The sequence below is a fragment of the Schistocerca gregaria genome, unplaced genomic scaffold (genome assembly GCF_023897955.1).
Source record: "Schistocerca gregaria isolate iqSchGreg1 unplaced genomic scaffold, iqSchGreg1.2 ptg000676l, whole genome shotgun sequence".
In the NCBI taxonomy this organism is placed as follows: Eukaryota; Metazoa; Arthropoda; class Insecta; order Orthoptera; family Acrididae; genus Schistocerca; species Schistocerca gregaria.
In genome coordinates this window covers 76,768-95,318 of record NW_026062059.1, presented here as the reverse complement: position 1 = coordinate 95,318, position 18,551 = coordinate 76,768, and the positions used below count along the sequence as shown (strand labels likewise).

The following is an 18,551-nucleotide window of genomic DNA, read 5'->3' as shown; positions in this document are numbered from 1 at the left end:
TCCACTTCCAGAGGCACAAGCCAAATGGACAACCCCTCTTATCATAATTCCAAAAAAAAAAAAATAAATATACAAATAAACACAAACGGACCGTCTCGGGCAACCCCCCCCCCCCCCGCCACACCGCCTCCCCACCCTCTCCAACACTCCCCTCCGCCAAACCAACCCCCCACCCCCCGCCCCCTCTCTCTCTCTTTTTTTTTTTTTCAAAACTTTTGACAGGTCTTTTTTTTTCTCAGCGCCCAAACAATTCTCCATTCTATGCGCTGCACCTATCAACAGAGCGAACTGCTCCACGCAATACCGGCGCTGCGCTCCGTCTCCCCCCCCCTGCCCTCTCAATGATCCACTTCTGCACGCCATGCCCCCCCTCGAAGTTGGCGACTATGTCTGCACCGACACCTGTCTCGGACGAGGCACTAACGGCACCGTATATCAAGGATACCACAAAAAGACCAGGGAACCCGTGGCCATCAAGGTCGTCTCTCTCAACATGGACAGGCTTCACTTCAAGTACCTACTACAAGAGCGCGAAATCCTCAAAAAGCTAGACCACCCAAATATCGTCAAGTTGTACCAAGAATATGTACGCGCGTGACAAAAAAAAATGCTGTCAAAAAGTGCGTGTGCGCTGACGAGAGCTGCCTTTCTTTTTTCTGAACGAGCGGAGCTAGGAGGTGGGTCAACAGCTGTATTTGATAATGGAACTGATGCTGGGAGGGGAGCTGTACAACCTAATATACAGGAAGAAAGGCCTCGCCGAACCTATAGCGAGGAAGTTCATGTGCCAGCTGGTGAGCGGTCTGAAATACCTCAACGACCGGGGAATCGTGCACCGCGACCTGAAGCCGCACAACCTGTTGTTGACCAGCGCTTGCGAGACCTCTTCCACGCTGAAGATAGCTGACTTCGGATTCGCCAGGTTCACCTCCAGTCTGATGCAAACGCGTCTGGGCAGCCCTCTCTACATGGCACCCGAGCTGCTGCTCATGAGCGGACCGGCCACATACTCGTCCAAGTCGGACATGTGGAGCGTCGGCGTAATTTTCTGGGAGATGTTGACGGGCCGCCGTCCTTGGGCGGAGGCGGGAGACAGCGAAGCAACGCTTCACCAGCTGGTCAACAAACAGCGCCTGGCGCTGCCCAACAACATATCCCAAGCGGCCAAATCCCTGTTGAGAAGGCTGTTGGAAAAGGACCCAGCGAAGCGAATATCGTGCGAAGAACTTTGCTTCTGTGAATACGTGCAACCGGCGAAGGTAGCAGCATCAATCATAGACAACAATGAAACGTGGCTACAGGAAGTGATATCATTCGAAAGGGGCGCATCTCAATCCCTTTACGTCACGCCCGACTTCTCCATAAGCGAGTTCAAGGAAAGAATATCGAAAATGTGGCCTAACGCGAGCAACAAACCACTCCTTCTTCTTGACCCAATGGGCTCAGAACTTAAAGAAAACCTCACGTTTCGTCACTACGACCTCCACCTCAGGCCAAAACCCCTTTACTGCGTGGAAAGGGAGAGTCTGTACGGGAATCCAGAAGTGGACTCCAGAATGTACGCCATACATCAGATCAAAGTCGACAAACTAGAAACATTCGAGGACCCCCAGCTCTCCCCCTCAACCCGCGCCAAGATGACCTACAAATTCCTCAGAGAATACAGCAGCAAACTAGCTCTTTACGCCGACGCCGTAAGGAAGGAACTGGCAACCGTTTATGCACTGACCATTTCCTCATGCGCCCTCCAGCAAAAAGCCTGGAAGGTCGTTTGCAGCTACATCTACTCCAGACGGAACGATTGCTTGAACCTCTGGAAAGAAGAAATAGAAGGCGAGATAAGAAGAACCCAAAGGAAGGCCCAAGACCTCAAAGAACGCCTATCATCCACCCTTGTCTCCATCAAGCAAATCGACTTCGCTGAACTTTATGCTCACCCCAGACAACCTCGCCATCTATTCGACATGGTCGACTACGACGAAATACAACGCGATAGTCGACGAATCAAGTCAGACGTGGAATACCTCGAAGAACAAGAACAAACGGCCTATCGACTCCAAAGTCGCCAGCTTTTAATCGAGCAGAACCTGGACCCCGTTTTGTCTCAACTCCCCATCTCCAGACTCCAAAAATGCACCAAAGTGCTTCACCAAGCCAAATACGGCCTGGAAAACTGCCGTCGCGAATTCTATTCCAAGTGGGCAAACGAAAAAGTTCAAGAGTGGATCGCATCTCGATTTCAGCACTCCCTTGAACACGATCTCCCTGACTCAAACCAGGTGTGGGACTGTCTAAACGCGTGCGAACAATCTCTCCAAAAATTCCTCGAACAAGTCAAATCCGCCAGATTAGCCATGAAAGACTGCATCGAGCTGAAACGACAAATCGACTCTCGATACTTTCATGCACTCATCTCCACTCAACCCTACAGGTCCGAAATCGACGCCTTTCACTCCAGCTGGGAGGCGGAAATCAAACCTCGACTCCTCGGACTCCATCAAACCATTCAATCCCTTTCCCGCCTTCTGGTCCTTCCAAAAAACTACGAAAACGCCGTTTCTGAAACCAAAAGAAGATGCCAATGGTCTAAAAAAATAGACGAGCAAATCAAAGCTCTGAACCGACACTTTGATCGTGCTTTGAAACTAGAAATTCAAGAAAGGGAAATCTTCTCCAGATCTATCGATCCCTATGCGTCTCGCATCTTCGAACCCATCTTTCCCTGGCTCTTCTCTACCTCCCCATTTGCTAAATTCTATATTGACTTCCAATGTCTAGAAAGCCTCCCTTCTTCTACCAGCAACTCGGATCAAGAGGTGGTCGTCTCCCCTGATGCCACCCAACAGCAACAGCAACCCATTCCCCCACACATCTCTGAACAAGACTACCAGTCCCTCGTCGACCGCTACCTCGCCCTCAGCTCCTCCTTTCTCTCTCTGAAAGACTCTGAAAATACCCTCCGGCGCGAGCTCGACGCCCTTCGCGACCAACTTAAACACAAGCCCTGGGAAAAAGAAATCCAAACCCTCAAACAAAATATTTCCCTCCTCGAAGGACAAAAACACTTCGAAGACTTTAAACGAGAAAACCTCGAGCTCAAACTCCAACTCGAGCAACTCTCCAAACTTAAAACCGTCAATGCAAAACTGCGCGAAGATCTCCAGGGCGCCGAAAACCTAGTTAACCAACTCCTACAAGATCGACCCTCAAAATCTTAAAAAAAAATATAAAACACTCTAAACCGCTCTATCCAATGCTAAACACTCTTATTTGTCATAATCAACCAACGCGTGTCGACACAGCCAATACCTGTCAAAACAGTCACATGTGTCAGCTGTCAAAAGCGATCAATATCTGTCAAAAAAAACTGTAACTAATCTATATCAATTATCGAAGTAATATACCTGCCAAAAAGACCAGCGATGCCAGCAAGAAGAAAGAGGAGTTCACCCTAAAAATGAGACCACCAACAGCAACTTTGCCATTTTTCATTCGTACACCAAATGTGTCAAGGCAGCATGAAATGCGCGGTATAACTCATAACACTTTTTTTAAGCGACATGCCATCCTGTCTATTCTCTCTTCATAGGAATCTGAAAAACAGCGGTCAGGCATTAGAATGGTAAAAAAACGCAAAATACACACGGCTCATGCGGCAAGACTTGACGAACCTTCTCGAGGTCTCTTGGTCATCGGCGTCCACTTCTTTCGTTCAGACTCGATTGTATCGTCTTTTTGGACATCTGCCCACGGAATGAGAGCGAAGTCCGCCCGATCCAAATTCGAGTAGCTGTGCTGACAAGGCAAGACTTCGTTTACGTGTCTCTTTTTTCTAGGCTGTACATTGACAAGAGCAAAAAAACTGTTTTCGAACATCAGTCGAGATATCTGGGACTCAATTGCCTTCTGTGTCCATAGCCCCCGAATATGCTGAATCAACTTCCTCTGTGCGTGTATGCCAACCTCAAATTGAAGTTGAAAATACCCAACCGACTCCAAGACAAGGGCGCGTTCGCTGGCCAATGGATATATGGGCTTCTTGGGATACTTCTCCAAATCTAACATTTCTCTAATCACCTCCGGACTTTCAAAACCTTTTCCTACCATAAACAACACTTGGACCATGCATCTCACCTGATGCCAAAGAAAAGCGGAACCCTGAATCACCACCTGATAAAGTTGTACTGGATTTCCATCATCCGCTGGCTCAATGTCAATATGAATAATGTACCTCTTGTAATTAGACACTCGTTGCGCGTCCATCTTGCAGAAATTCCGGAAGTCGTGCTCCCCTAAAAACCACTTCGCGCCCTCGCGCATCTTCTCCAAGTCCATCTCCTCCCTGGCAAAGTAATACTTATAGATCCGATAGATAGCGGAAAAACGTGCGCTAAACGTATCAGGAACCGGCTTCCACCCCAAAACACGAATCTCTGACGGCAGCACGCCATTTAACATCGCCACATAATCTAACTCCTCCTCTCCCTCGCCTATACCTTCGCCCACCCTAGTTACCCCAATCCCGGATCTAGATCTACTTCTGACCTGAACCGATATTACCTGGCCCACAGAAGATACACCCTTGTCCGTTCTTCCTGCCCTCTGCCAATTCGACGACTCAATGTCTTGAATCAACTTCAATGTCTTGCACGCATCCACCAACACGTTCTCTATCGTCAACTCTACGTTCTTCTGATAACTGAGACCGGCGTAATCCCACCCCAAATACGCAACATGCAATGCAATGTGTCTCACTGAATACTTCTCCCAGTCAAAACCTCGCTCACCCTTCGGCTCCAAAACAACCGGTGATTCAACCCTGTCCGGGAATAGGTACCTCTGGTACTTCATCACCGTCGATACCAGCTCAGACTTCCGACACTTCTCAAGATCATCCCGACTTCTAAACTCTGGTAGCGATTGAGAATTTCCACCCCCTTTTAATAACGGTCTCTCGCTCGCTCGACCACTCTCCTCCTCCTCTCTCAGCCCTACTTCTTGACCGCTCTTATCCATACACCCCTTCGTATTCGTGTCTCCTCTTACTTATGCCGCACCTTTTCCCTTCTCGCTCTCAGCTGAAAATGTCCTCTCTTGTTGATCCTTCGCTTCCTTGTATATAGACGGTGTATAGTTCAAAAACTCATACACACGGTTGCCAGCCTCGCTTCCCAATATCTCCACGAATTTCCGACGACTCCACCGTGCCATTTCCGCAAGGCACGGCACTTTCTTTCCCTCCACAAACAGTAAATCCTTCATGTTCTTTTCGTCAATCCCCGGTATTCGACTCAACACGTCAAACCCTTCAAATCGCTCTAAACTCTCCCGGACCCACGCGTCGCTCTCATCCCCTTCCCCCAGCGCTCCCTTGCGCACCTCCGGCTCCTCCCTCTCCTCCTTTAACGACAAAAACACCCTCGCCGTCTCGTACGGCGAGCGACTCCACACAATCCTCAAACTCCGAAAATGCATCGTCAGCAGCACTAACTTCGACGAAATGCTCAACCCGCGAATAGATGGCGTCAACTCGTCCACCTTCTGCAACTCAAATGCCTCGGACTGATCAAACTCAATCAATAAAATCGGGTGCCTGTATAGCCTCACCAACTGCTCCAACTGGTTATATAAACGACCACTCATCAACGACTGACGCAAATCCGGAATCGACTTCCTCTCGACCGCAATATCCGGCGTTAATACATAATCCGCGATCACTAACGTCTTCGGAATCAACTCTATCCTATGGGCGTGCAATATACCCGGCAACTTCGACCTGAACTCCCTTATGTCCACCACCACCTTGGATCTCTTCTTCTTCCCATTCTCTTCACCCCGCCCACCTCTCCTCGTATTCACACCCTTCTCTCCAAAATACCTCAACACCTTTCCAACCAATGCTCCACCCTCCTCGACCTCTGACTCTCCACTCTCTTCTCCCTTCACCTCCTCACTCCTCACTTCCAACCTCGACTTCTCTTGAATCAACTTCTCAAACGCCTCTCGCTCCTTCCTAACCACGCTCAAATACATCTTCTCCTCCACACTCCCTTTGTACATCAAAAAATACACCCTCACAAAACGTCCCGGACACCCGGCCTTGTAACACTCAACTTGACGAACATGCGACAATTCCAGATCATACAATATAATAAAATGTACCTTGAAGTCCTTCATCAACGATAACGCCTCCTCTTCCACACAAATCATAACGCACGGCTCTGCACCATTGCAATCCACCGCTCCATCCTTGCGAACGTCGCTAAACCCCCCTGCGTTATCAGCGGTGACGCCATCCACAGCCATAACTGCGCCATCTTCATCGTTCTGAATAGTAACGTACGCGTCTGTATTGTTACCATCTATCTTATAATTATTCGTATCGTTGTTATCTACGCTGCCATTACCACTATTTGTATTGTTGTTACCATCTGTACTACTGTCACCGTTTGTGTTGTTGTTACCATCTATACTATTATCATTATTTGCACTGTTGTTATCCGTGTTGTCACTATCATTCGCCTTCTCCGAATCACCGCACATCCCTTCGGTCGTTCTCTCATTGCTAGGACCTTCCTCTTGTATCCAGATGACCTCCTGTTTTTCGCCCGATAAACCTGTATCCGTTGGAGCGCATCCTGTATCCTTCGGCTCGTCGACAACGTCGATCAGACCAAAATACTCATTGAATTCGTTCTCAAGCTCCACCGGCTCTTCAGCTAAAACATCCTCTTCATTGTCCCCCTCCTCAAAAAGCTCCTTTCGATTAGATAATTTCTGAAATCCTTTTTGCATCTCAATCAGCCTCAAAAGCTCACTCACATTTCCAGCCTCCTCGTTCAAACTATTCTTTGCCTCCGCCATCTGCTGTGTCATTCTAATGCGATTGTAGTGATCCCTCCTGTCAACCAAATAGTCCTTGAGCTTCTTCAATAAGTAAATCGACCCGTCACTCAAAGAAATGTAGTCAGATAAGGTAGATTGCACGCTCTCATCTCTAACAAGCAAGAGAACGGGCGCAGCAGACAACTTTGGAAAACTCTTGCAAACCTTTCTAATCTCATTCAAAACTGCCACCACAGCCTTCCATTTAGAATTTTCCTCACACACGAGCCGAATAGATTGCTTTCTAGGTGAATCAGATGAACTACTTTTTTGACTCAACGGAGAATCGCTGTATCTGTCAATGAGCCTTCTTCTCTTATGATCGTCCTCTTCATCCTTCCTATCCTCAGGTGTCGTGTATAATCTAGACCTTGATAAATCAAAAATGTGATCCACCTCATCCATCATTAACCAAATAGGCGGAGAATCCAAATTCTCCGTCAACTCCCTCTTCCTCTCGTTCAACAGCAACTGATAAAATGTCACCGCGTCATACTTTATCAAACATTGCAAAATCCATCTCAACTTGTCAATGTCTCGTATCAATTGTCTCGCCTTCCTAGTAATCCGCAGTGACGCCACCTCCAACTGTGCTCTCATTCTACGGTGAAAAGATTTAAACAAACAATTCTCTAATGTCCATTCATCAAAGTCAACAGAATTCAAACCGTCAGACTCCAAATCCTCTTTAGCGCACAGCTTTTTTGGTACAACATTTTTCAACTCCTTCAAACAAGCTTCAATCATTCGCACCAGCGCCTGATGAACCCTCCCCTGGATAAGAGACATGTGTGGATATATGTGAACCACATTGGGACCCCTCTCTAAACTAGTCTTCACCGCCTTCCTAAAACGAGACCACAAAAACACCTTTGCTCCAACGTACAACGCATCAACCACCTTCGATAACCTGGAAAACCCAGTCGAAAAATGCTCAACCTGATCCGTTATAGCCTTGATGGTCAACGGCGGATACCGCGACTTTCCACCCCTCCTCGACAGTCTTGCGTGAGACAACACATACAAACGTAAAATAAACGACTCTGTTGAACTGTCGGATACAAAAAAATTTTTTACCATGACCAAAATAATCCCACCCAAGCGATCATATGGAATTCTCTTCTTTAGCATATCTACAACCAATATTCGACTCGTCACAAAATAAATCCCACCTTCATTCCAAATCACCTCTCTAACCCAAAAAAAGTCAGCTGCTCCGTTCATACCCACATCTCTACTATTCTAAAAGCCATGTACCTGCACTTCTTCGTGTACTGTCCATTAACCAATTTATACTTCCCTGTACTATAATCGGACAAATGCCGCGCCAACACCGCAGGAACGCTGTCCACACACAAAAAAAGGTACAACAATTTTTGTGTGCACTTTGCCTGCATCCTCTCCAAATTGGAAATGTACGCTTGGACAATTTGCCCCAACCCCAGTCCAGCACCAATGACCCACAATCCAACCGGCTCATTCAAAAGCTGGTGAACAATGTCTTTTTGAAATTCTAAAATATCGGAATCGTAGTCAAACACCTCCTGCTCTGATGACGCATTTATCGGAGGTGTATCCATTTTAACCATAAATGATGGCGCGTCCTAATGACAGATAGATGGATAGGCGACGCCGATAAAAAAATACCAAAAATGACACAAAAAAAAACATGGCATTCTAAACTCTCCCTGATTTGTACTTTGGGTGCAAAACTAGGTGACAGAAAAAGCTTTGAGATCATCCCGATTGTAGTTTTGTTACAAAAAAATTTTTTTCATATACAATATATATCAAGGGCGACCATATATATTTTCCATCGCCATAACCATATTCTTGTGCCTATGGAAAAAACAGGCCGCAGTTGGTTAAATTCGACAAATCAGAAAATAAGTCTGTCAATTGCTTCTAATTTTGAGTACGAGAGCCACTCTTGTCAAAAATCCCTTCATTGATGTGACCATTATTTTTTTAAGTGCCATGTGCAACTCTTCATATCATACCTTCAGGTCGGCTTTCTCTAACGTGTCTCTTGACATCTGAGACTTTCAGACCTCCGGAATGCACCGAGACACCCTTATCCACCATCAAATTGGCCATGTGGGATTTTGAGCAATGCGATTCAAAAAAATGTACCGGACGAAAACTCGTCAGACTCGGATTGGTTCGAGTGTTGAAAGTCCATCAAAAGTGTAGAGGAATCATTCTTTCTCCGGCAGGCCAGCAGGCTGTGTCTCCATTGGACAGAGATATCGTTCAAACTGGCGGAATTGGTGTGATAGATTGTAGCTGGGCCAAACTGGATCAAATACCATTCCAAAAAATTAAAGGCAAAGAAGAAAGGTTATGTACGCATTGAAAAAAAGCCTTAGTATAGGTATAGTATTAAAAATAACACCCTATTTTTAAGTGCCTTTTCTGATAGCAGCCAATCCCACGAACTATGGACGCCCTTTCAAACTAAGTTGCGTCGAAGCATTCGCCGCAACCCTATACATAACCAGCTTCAAGCAAGAAGCCTATAGTCTGCTCAACAGGTTCAACTGGGGACCAACTTTTCTGAAAATCAATTCTGAACTTCTTCAAGCCTATTGCCTATGCAAAACGTCTGCAGAAGTAGTCCAAGCCCAATCTAAATACATAGAAGCTTGCGAAAGAGAAAAACAACGACGGTTCGACCCCATTTACATAAAAGACTCTGTCAGAAGACAGAAAACAATCGTGCCGCCATTCGATGAAGATGAACCAACTGAAAATGCGTCAGTTTAGACATACGAAAAATACAACCAAGCACACCACGCACGGTGAAACACACCTCTATGAGACTGAGAGAAAAAATAAAAGGATCAACTCAATGCTGTATCATAAAGTTGTACTGAATTCCGTAGCGAGGCAATACCTTGATTTTTACCTCTTCTCTCAACGTTTCTGATATTTAAAACACTTCATAACTTTCTATATACAAGATTTTTTCAAAGCGCAAATCCCCAATCCTGAGGTCTTCTCTCAGCCATAGGCAATTTCATACCGTCTGCATCGACATTTTTGCCTTCTTCTACAGAAAACTGAGTCTCGCAAACTTTTGACAGCTCTTTGATCTTGGCAGTCGTCTTCGCTACCTGCGACTTCAATTCACCTATATGTTCCAAGCAGGATTCAAACGAAGCCGTCGCCTCTTGAAGCCATTCGGCAACTTGACTTTCTGCTTGGAACGTATACTGGCCTTTATCGATGCTGTTGCAGAGGCTCAAAATGCTTTCTTCTTCCTGACTGGACTTTTCTTTACGGCCGCGAGCAACATTGATCATTTGCAAATATTTTTTGTTGTTCTGCCTGCGCAAGTTACATGTAAAAACAATACGATCTTGTAAAAAAAAACTATATACATATACATACCTCATAACAGAATTGTTGGCTACCAATTTTTTAACCTTGATTTCTAATTCGAAAACCAAATCCAACAATTCCTTGCTAAGTGGCTCAAACACCCTTTCTGGAAAACAACGCCCGCAGCAAATTCGTCAGTCATCCCACTGCATTCTGATATAGCAGCCCATGTCTCCACGCATACCACAATCAGGCCTCTTTCTTTTCCTGGAATAGTTGTTGTATTCTACGAAAAGCCTTGAATAAAAGTCATCCAAAGCCTTCTTGTGCTTCAAACGCCCAGCACTAGAAAGAGTGCTCAGATTCTTTTCTAAATACTCGACACTGACCTAAAATGTAGCCGTTATGCAAACCCATACACACAAGGGTGATGAATCCGAAAATCCACAATTTAGAACAAATGTCAACTGTTTGTGTTGAGCAAGCGCGGAAAATATGATTTAGCACGATTCGAATGGTACATCTTTAAAAATTTTCCTCATTTCTAGGATTTGTTCTCTGGACAGAATACACGAGTCTCCCATGATGAAAAATGCATGTGACCTAAGCCAGATGTAAGAAATTAATGCAATAATTTTTAATTTTTTTATCCTTGTGAGGCACTCTTTCAATATCATAGCCTATGCATAAATGTTGAATTGGGCATCGTATATGACGCATAGAGCATCGATCAACAAGGGTTTTCTCACCTTAACGCAATCAAAGTACGTGAACACTTTTAAGCTATGAAAGGTTTGACACTGAAAATAAGTACTATGCAATCATCGCATCAAACACCGATAAGAGCTGCGCAGAGTGTGCAAATTTCTGAAAAATTCTCTTTTTAAAACCGCCTGAACAGCCTGATGACACAATAGTCTGAATATAGGCGAACGACGTAATATAAAAAACAAGCTGAATATAACTTTAATCGGCGACGTAGACTATCAACCTAGAAATAATTCATAGATCGTAAAAACGATATGTACATTATATGTAAATTTCTAAAGCGAGGTAAATTCACACAGGGTTTTCGGCACATGTCAAAGATTAAAAGGAACAATACTGTTAAACACTATCCACAAGCAGAGATTAGATGTGTTGAAACTCTTCGGCCAAACTGGCTCCAAATAAGTCTCCCTTCATTAATATAAAATTGTTACCAGTAGATCTTGGCCGATTGGTCGCGAATTCGGTGAGTTTTTTCAGTAATTCTCAACTCTAAAAATTGAAAAAAACGCGTTATTTATTTGTTTTGTGGCCAACCAATCCTCTCGCATCTCACATACTATAACTGTTATTTGACTCGTCTCTGACACCTTGAACAAGGCATTGTTCGATATAGTCCTTGGCCGAGTTGGCGTCGGCTATCATTTTTTTAATCTTTTCAGGGTTTGTTTCGTTCTTGTTTTGGAGGAACATCTCGCGCGTTTTATCCTTCGATGAAACAAGCATTTCGGTATCTGTGTTTGATGTGAGTTTTTGCGTAATAGGTGAAGACGGACATGAATGCGGTATTGAAAAAGAAATGTGCTGTCAACACTGCATACAACAACCTACTGCCATCGAACTAGACATACCCCCTTTGAACAGGTTCTTTTGTGCCTTAAGCAGGTTGAAATACGATCTCAATACGAGACTTCGAAGAGAGGTCATAGATAAATGCTTTGCGTACACAATATTTATTAATACGTGCTTTCGTGTGGTTAAGGGTAATATGAGAAGTCTCTCACTTAAATAATTGGAGTTTTTTGTTGAGCCATTCTTGTGTCATTTCCTCTTTGTTTTGACTGTCGAAGACTTTGTTGATTTTGAGTTTGTTGCACAGAATAGTCTTGGTTGAGGCGTACAGAGTGCCCTCTGCTGTAGGGACGGCCTCCGGGCACCAATAAAGTAAGAAAAGGGGGTAGGATTTTCGGCCGTCTTCCCAGACATATTCAGCTCTAAGAGCAACGAAAGTGTGCACGCGTGAGAAATCTATTGCATTCAATACGTCTTATGTACATATGTATTTCTGTGAATCTCGTACAGATAGGCGACAAAAGACGGAGAGGCATCGGGGAGTTCTTCGACTACTTCTTCCCACGACACGTTGTCTAAAATTTTCTCTATCTCTAGAATGAGTTTTTTTTTGTTGACTTTCACTTTAAAAGGGGGGGTGAGAGATACGAAGCTAAGGGCTTAGAAGGCGGCTTTTGGCGGGGATTTAGCCAGGGTCAGAAGACTTCAAGACAGAAGGGGTTTTAAAAGTGAGGTTCTCGTAGTCAGGAGGGGCGAGTGAAGGGCGCTTTGTGTAAAAAACACATTTTGCGAAAAAACGTACTGACAAAACAGCGGTTCCATTGACGAGACGACTTGAATGTCTGGAATTCCTTGATCAGATCTGAGGGTATATCGACGGTAGTCTGTTTTGGTTGGTGGATGGGTAGTAATTAAGAGGTTAATGGAGAGAAGGGTGGCACTTCTAGACAGAAAAATAGAGATATGCGAGAGCTGGTTGTACCATTTGATGGAGCTTTCTTCGAAAATGTGAGAAATGATGTAAGACAGACAAATACTTATGGAATGAAGTAAAAAGAAAAAGAAAAAAAAACAAAATGAACTCAACGTTGATATTTTAAGTGATGAGTAACACCAGCGGCGGCAACCATAGTAGCAATAGCGACAAAAAATGCATAGCAGAGATAGAGAAATATGGAAGTAAGAGGTAGAAATTGGGTTGGGAAAGGGTGTTGTAGAGACAATGACAGGAAAAATAGAAAATAGAGGGATTGAGCAAGAAGGTGTCTTGTTAATTAGAACTGTATTAGAACTGTAGTGCCAGAGTTTGCAAGAGTTAGGAAGGGGGAGTTTAGAATTACACCTAAGAGATCTAGATCAGGGGACTGGATTAAATTTAATACATGCAAAAGAATCGTTAAAAAGAAGCGCTAGAGGGGGGAGTAAGGAAGGAACTGAAGAAATCAATGGTGACAGTGGAAGAGAGATGCATGGTAGGATATAAACAGTACGGGGAGCAGTAAGAATGGAAGCAGGTAGAAATAGAATTAGTGGGTATAAATTGATAGAATTGGCATAAAGACAGGGAATAATTGGAGGCTCGTCAGAAGATTTTAAAAGCTGTACATAATTGGATAGAGAATGCATGAGAAAACAAAAGAATTCGTTAGAATTATGAGATGCTGAGGTAATGTAAACAGTAGATGGTTGATAAGAAATGGAAAAAGAAGAGGAAAAAGAGGAAAGAAGGGACTTCATGGTTTGGAGCAGAACGCCAGAAGAAGGAGTCGCCACTCGACGAAGAGGAGACATTGATTAAACAAAAGGCATTGAAAGGTGTGACAGGACACAGAACACAAAAGAGGAATGTAAGAAAAACAAAAATTAAAAATTTAGAAAAGTGAGTTATTTTGAGAGTTTTGAGAGAGAAGGAGTTTAGATTGTGATTGCTAGCTTTATGAGTGGCATGAGGTAGCTGAAAGAAATTTTAGAGTCTATTTCCACGAGGTTCCAGTTTCACATTTCCAGACTGAAGCGAAAAATCTACAGAACTTCGACGGCTTGAAACGTGATGGCAAGGGCTTGGTTGAGACCCAGCGCTCCTCTCGGAATTACTGAGGTCAGAGCAAGCTTGGCTCTCCGTCTTAGCTGGGAAAAAAATGGAAGTTACGAAGAAGTGCTTGAAGGCCGCCTCAGAAGGTTGTAAAGCGTGCATGTAACATTTTCAGGATGCAGAGGATAGATACGGAGGAGAACATGAATTCAATGAGTGCCATGAGGTGCAAGTTAGAGAAGGGCGAAAAAAATTAGGGGTAGAGAGAAGGTGTGAATTTGGTCTAAGTGAAAGAAATGAGAAGTGTTGTGTAAGAAATGTTATAAAGTGCTCGGTCAGAAGACTTGTGACAGAAAACAGTTAACATGTTTGAGAAGAGGAACGATGTAAAGGAGAGAATGGTCTTAGAGGAAGAAAAATGAAGTACAGTCTGGTTGTGGAAGACGACATTTGTGGTCTGGGAGATTGCAGGATGTCAGTTGGACAAGAAAAATGTCTAGAGGGGCGTTTAGACGAAAGGATAGAGCGATCTGAAAGGAGTGAGTGCGATAATGCGATTAATTGGATATCGAAGAAAGACAGTGAAGGTTCGTAGATGATTAATAATAAATGACGTAAATTCTGCAAGAGAGTTGCAAGAATTCGCTCAGGCATCCGGAGTTTAAGTCGACGTTAGCGATCGTGCTCGTGAACTTGAACATTAAGGTTTGAAAAGGATCATTGGAAAATACCAGTTGGCGTATTAAAAAAATAGAATTTAATGGTTATATCTCGCAAGGCAATTTACACTGTATGCCTTTGACATGCTGAGCGTCTTTAGTGGGTTTAGAGACGAGTATGTTAGAAAAAATTCGATGCGGTGATGTGTCCTCATAATTTGGTGGCATCGTCTTAATTCGTGGTCATAGTGCGAATATTTCAATGGATTTTTGAAAAGAAGGGTAGCTTGAGCCCGGAGTCGAGCTTTTAGAGTATATTGGCGAGAATTTAGCGATTAAACTCTGTATTCATTGTGTAAAAAGGGGACGTCACCGTCTCTTATCTGGTATAAAATCTACATTCAGAAGTTTTTTCTGGAGCAAATCTTAAAGCTATATTAATATCATGAACGTCTGAATGCCGGATTCCTGCAAATTCTGTGCAGATTAACGCTGTCCATATCACTTTGTAGACTGAAAATCACTACTAAACCCATAGTTTTAAGATTCAAACATGAACGCTCCGTCAAAATGCATAACCTAACGTCTAAGACCCAATTCATTCATGTAGACATGCTCAAGTCCACAATTCTCAATATGGAAATCGAGAGGAAAGTTGATACGATCTCTTTTTTCGTAAATTACTCATGACTTTCATAACCGTACTCTCCACCCCTCCGTCTATAAATAAATTTGGTATCTTCAAAGCTATCACAGCTGGTTCAGAAAAGGGTGCCCATACGTGTAGATTGTGCTATCCGCTGCAGATTTATACATGAATGTATTTCCTGGTAGAATCAATATGTGTACAATACCTTTGTACTCTGTTTTAGAATAGCATCAAGGATTATAGCTATAATTATCTGCATGTCCCACTAGCGTGAATTAAAATATTTAACCGAGATTGTAAAATTTTCGATATTCAGGAAATTCTATGTATAACATGCATAAAGCATTAAACAATGTTTACCTCGGCGGTTATTGAACGACTGTATACAACGAATACTTAGAAAAATACTTGCAAGCTATGTAGAAATTCGTTAAGTCGCAGTCTAGTTAGAGCACACCTCACTGTCGCTGTTCTAATGCTACACCACTAGTTGGTTATATTTAGATACCAAAATTATTATTACTAATAATTGAGAATCATTTTACATTAGGATGTGTATAATCAGAGTACTTATATGCTTAGTGCTATTACAAAATTCAGTGTTAGCACACATTAATATACCAAATGCTGACATTTACCTAGAATGGGCGGGCACTGTATCGTATATGGATCAGAAGTTAGCGCTACCATTTATATGGACAATACCTAGACACGAAGAATTTAAAATAGAATATAGTTGCAACAATGAAACCACTACGGTAGATATAGATAACGAATTGATAAGCAATCATATACAAAACTTGGATACAGGTTTCGACATAGATGTATTCGAGCAACTATGCAAGGTAGATAGTTATTTTTGTCCAAGTCTGAATAATAGACCACGAGGATCACAATGGTCGACAGTTTGGGGTGGCGTTTCGACTATTTCACATGTGGCTGATGCCGCATTGGGAATTCGTTCATTAATTTTAGAAGAGATTAAATACACAGATACTGTAAAAGCACAAAAAGAGTTAGAAAAAAAGATGGATGATTCATCAAATGACGAGTTTGGTCAAACTAAAGTATCAAAAGGCGCTATAGAGCTAAAACAGAAGCAAATTGTTCCAGATTGTCAGAAGATTGATAGTCAACAAAAAGAGATCAATAAACAAAGGGATGAGGTCATAGTTCAAAAAGGAAAAGTGGATCTAGAACAGGAAGCTAGCGAAATGCAACTGCAAGCAATAGAGTCAGCAATGGAGACGTTAGATAAACAACAGAACGAGGTTAATAAATTACAACAAAATGTTGGTTTACAACAGAAGGAGATAAAGTCAAAAGAAAAATTATCAAATCTAAATGATCATATAGATGGAGTGATAGAAAAATACAATAATATATATGTGAAGCTTGAGAAGATAAATCCGAAACTTGTGGAGTTTACTAATGAGATGTGCAACTATAGCACTAGAATACTATCTAGAAACCTTGCAATTGAATATTTATCAATATATTGGAACAAATATAAAAATGTCTTAGAAAGTTCACTTCGTGGTGAAGTGAATCATGAAATGCTAAACTTTGAGGAGTTCAAAAAACTAATAAATATCGTGAATAATATAAAACATGAAATAACAGAATTAGATCTACCTATAATGTTTCATGCAAGTAAATATATTATCGTCAAGCATGATCCATCTGCTCAAGCTATTCGAGGTGTATTGGTGCTTCCTATAATTCTTAAACAGAAGACATTACCAGTTTATAGACCACTGATCCTAAAAAAGATTGGGAAACCTTACTATAAGCTACCTGATACTATTGCATTAACCCATTTAAACGACCGTTATCAAATATTCAATACGAACAATGAATGCGTTTCCTCACAACATATGTATCTCTGTACATCTGATACGCATACTGAAAGTCTTGAACAAAAAACACAGATAGAAAAGTTTCTAAACAATGAAGAACATACATTAGAAGCATCGGTTGCAACCTATGACCAAAATTACTCTATAGGAATGCGTGGAGTTTACATAAGATCTGGTGTAAAATATTTAAAAATTTTCAACGCAAATGGTGCTATAAACACATTAAGTTATAGCTGCAAAGCTAATGAGTTTATAAAATTCGAAGATTTTGATAAAATGGTAATTGAAGGTTCAGTGATATCAGGATCATACACATTTTCAAAGCAACCTGAAAAAAGTGTAGCTAAGGTTGAAGACATTCCTATTTTATCAAGACAAATCCGTTCTATTGATGTCCAAGAGAGGCGTGCTACTACCGTCGATCCAGTTTCTATAAGAGAGTTCAAAAAAAGGCTTAACGAAAAAATAGAGAAACTGAATACTAAGATTGATAGGTGCAAAAATACTCATAAACTCATTGAACCACTTTATAATTCAATTCGATCAGTAGCAAAAAATTTTGGATGGATATTTGTAGTATTTGTTGGTTTTTATACAGGTGTGTTGATGGTCGCAACTAGGTACATGGACAATAGCTTTGAAAAGCTAAAAAAAACTGTCAATTCTAGAGTTAATGGCTAATGGCTAATGATGTGTAAAAAATTATAATATGACATTAAATTGTATTCATAGTACATTATCGTATCTGCTGAATAGTACCTAGACTATCAATGCATCTAGCTCTATAAAGGTTTGTTGTTATTGGCTATCTAAATAAGTATGCTACTCGTATTCATTCATATGTAAATCTGATGTAGCTAATGACAACATATAGCTCTTGTCCACAATGCCTCAAAAAATTGCCACAAGAACTATAATAAACGTATTACAATAAATGGGAATTATTTTTTGTTCTATTTATGACATTCTCTCTTTAGAATTTTATAGAAGATGCTGTTTTACAACGATATCAATCAACTACAATGTTAGCGTTTGACAGTTTTTGTGTTTTTTTTCTCCTGTCAGGTGTTGGCATACGAGACGAGTCTAAAGAGTTACTATGCTCGTCTGGAGACTAGAGCTCATCATCCCTAGAGAGTGAATATGCGTTGATCGTCTTTAAGAAATTTTTTGACTATTATTGGTGGGACTCTTTTTACTAATGAGACTAGCCTTCTCTTCAGATGAAGGTATAGCGGATGTGTTTGAAAAGAAGAACGAAACATTATTGTCTTTAATTGGTGTTATCAAAGTGCCTTGATTATAGTTTTGCTCTTTTTAGCATTTTCTTTCCGGAGAGCCTGGTTTTATTTTTAGACAGGAATGTAACCAATGGATCTGTAGGAAGAGATACAAATACGGTGGGCAGATTTGAAAAGGAGGATGAAATGTCGTTGCCTTTGACTGTCATTGAAGCCTCATCTTTGTGCGTAGGTTCGTCGTATATCTCAGTCACAAACGCCTTGTATAGAGTAGTATTTCCTTCGAATTGATATCCACACGGTAACGATATAGCACTTAAATTTCGTGTATTTCAATATCTT

At 42.1% G+C, this 18,551-nt stretch overlaps 4 protein-coding genes and 1 long non-coding RNA gene across 5 annotated transcripts; 2 read left to right on the top strand and 3 right to left on the bottom strand.

Moving 5' to 3' along the window:
• Positions 1-254: 254 nt before the first annotated feature.
• On the top strand, positions 255-3,400 carry LOC126318674 (rho-associated protein kinase let-502-like). The gene is made up of 2 exons (XM_049993479.1): positions 255-586; positions 675-3,400. The coding sequence occupies exons 1-2, from the start codon at positions 362-364 to the stop codon at positions 3,216-3,218; spliced, it is 2,769 nt and encodes a 922-aa protein (XP_049849436.1). The 5' UTR covers positions 255-361; the 3' UTR covers positions 3,219-3,400.
• A 58-nt stretch (positions 3,401-3,458) lies between these two features.
• LOC126318680 (tRNA pseudouridine(38/39) synthase-like) lies at positions 3,459-5,016 on the bottom strand. The gene is made up of 2 exons (XM_049993487.1): positions 3,672-5,016; positions 3,459-3,593 (listed from the first exon to the last, which is right to left on the bottom strand). Exons 1-2 carry the CDS (start codon positions 5,014-5,016, stop codon positions 3,538-3,540), a joined length of 1,401 nt encoding a protein of 466 aa, XP_049849444.1. The 3' UTR covers positions 3,459-3,537.
• Positions 5,017-8,726: 3,710 nt separating this feature from the next.
• On the top strand, positions 8,727-9,703 carry LOC126318702 (18S rRNA aminocarboxypropyltransferase-like). The gene is made up of 3 exons (XM_049993505.1): positions 8,727-8,800; positions 8,935-9,230; positions 9,293-9,703. Exons 1-3 carry the CDS (start codon positions 8,727-8,729, stop codon positions 9,649-9,651), a joined length of 729 nt encoding a protein of 242 aa, XP_049849462.1. The 3' UTR covers positions 9,652-9,703.
• A 151-nt stretch (positions 9,704-9,854) lies between these two features.
• Positions 9,855-10,812, bottom strand: LOC126318696 (uncharacterized). Its single transcript, XM_049993502.1, has 4 exons — positions 10,731-10,812; positions 10,454-10,598; positions 10,279-10,375; positions 9,855-10,215 (listed from the first exon to the last, which is right to left on the bottom strand). The coding sequence occupies exons 1-4, from the start codon at positions 10,791-10,793 to the stop codon at positions 9,855-9,857; spliced, it is 666 nt and encodes a 221-aa protein (XP_049849459.1). The 5' UTR covers positions 10,794-10,812.
• Positions 10,813-11,223: 411 nt separating this feature from the next.
• Positions 11,224-13,066, bottom strand: LOC126318698 (uncharacterized). The gene is made up of 6 exons (XR_007557431.1): positions 12,752-13,066; positions 12,572-12,653; positions 12,278-12,392; positions 11,829-12,191; positions 11,538-11,711; positions 11,224-11,469 (listed from the first exon to the last, which is right to left on the bottom strand). It is a non-coding gene; the product is annotated as an uncharacterized LOC126318698 (long non-coding RNA).
• Positions 13,067-18,551: the final 5,485 nt, after the last annotated feature.

Bases quoted from the DNA above. Each gene is read 5' to 3' on its own strand.
- LOC126318696 (XM_049993502.1), bottom strand. From the start codon at position 10,793: ATGGGAGACTCGTGTATTCTGTCCAGAGAACAAATCCTAGAAATGAGG. The intron at 10,599-10,730 runs GTACCATTCGAA...GCTACATTTTAG, and splicing joins TGAGGAAAATTTTTAAAGAT to GTCAGTGTCGAGTATTTAGA. The intron at 10,216-10,278 runs GTATGTATATGT...TAACTTGCGCAG, and splicing joins GCCAACAATTCTGTTATGAG to GCAGAACAACAAAAAATATT.
- LOC126318680 (XM_049993487.1), bottom strand. From the start codon at position 5,016: ATGGATAAGAGCGGTCAAGAAGTAGGGCTGAGAGAGGAGGAGGAGAGT. The intron at 3,594-3,671 runs GTTCGTCAAGTC...GCTGTTTTTCAG, and splicing joins GACCAAGAGACCTCGAGAAG to ATTCCTATGAAGAGAGAATA.
- LOC126318702 (XM_049993505.1), top strand. From the start codon at position 8,727: ATGGAAAAAACAGGCCGCAGTTGGTTAAATTCGACAAATCAGAAAATA. The intron at 8,801-8,934 runs GTACGAGAGCCA...TGAGACTTTCAG, and splicing joins TCAATTGCTTCTAATTTTGA to ACCTCCGGAATGCACCGAGA. The intron at 9,231-9,292 runs GTACGCATTGAA...CCTATTTTTAAG, and splicing joins AGGCAAAGAAGAAAGGTTAT to TGCCTTTTCTGATAGCAGCC.
- LOC126318674 (XM_049993479.1), top strand. From the start codon at position 362: ATGCCCCCCCTCGAAGTTGGCGACTATGTCTGCACCGACACCTGTCTC. The intron at 587-674 runs GTACGCGCGTGA...GAGCGGAGCTAG, and splicing joins TCAAGTTGTACCAAGAATAT to GAGGTGGGTCAACAGCTGTA.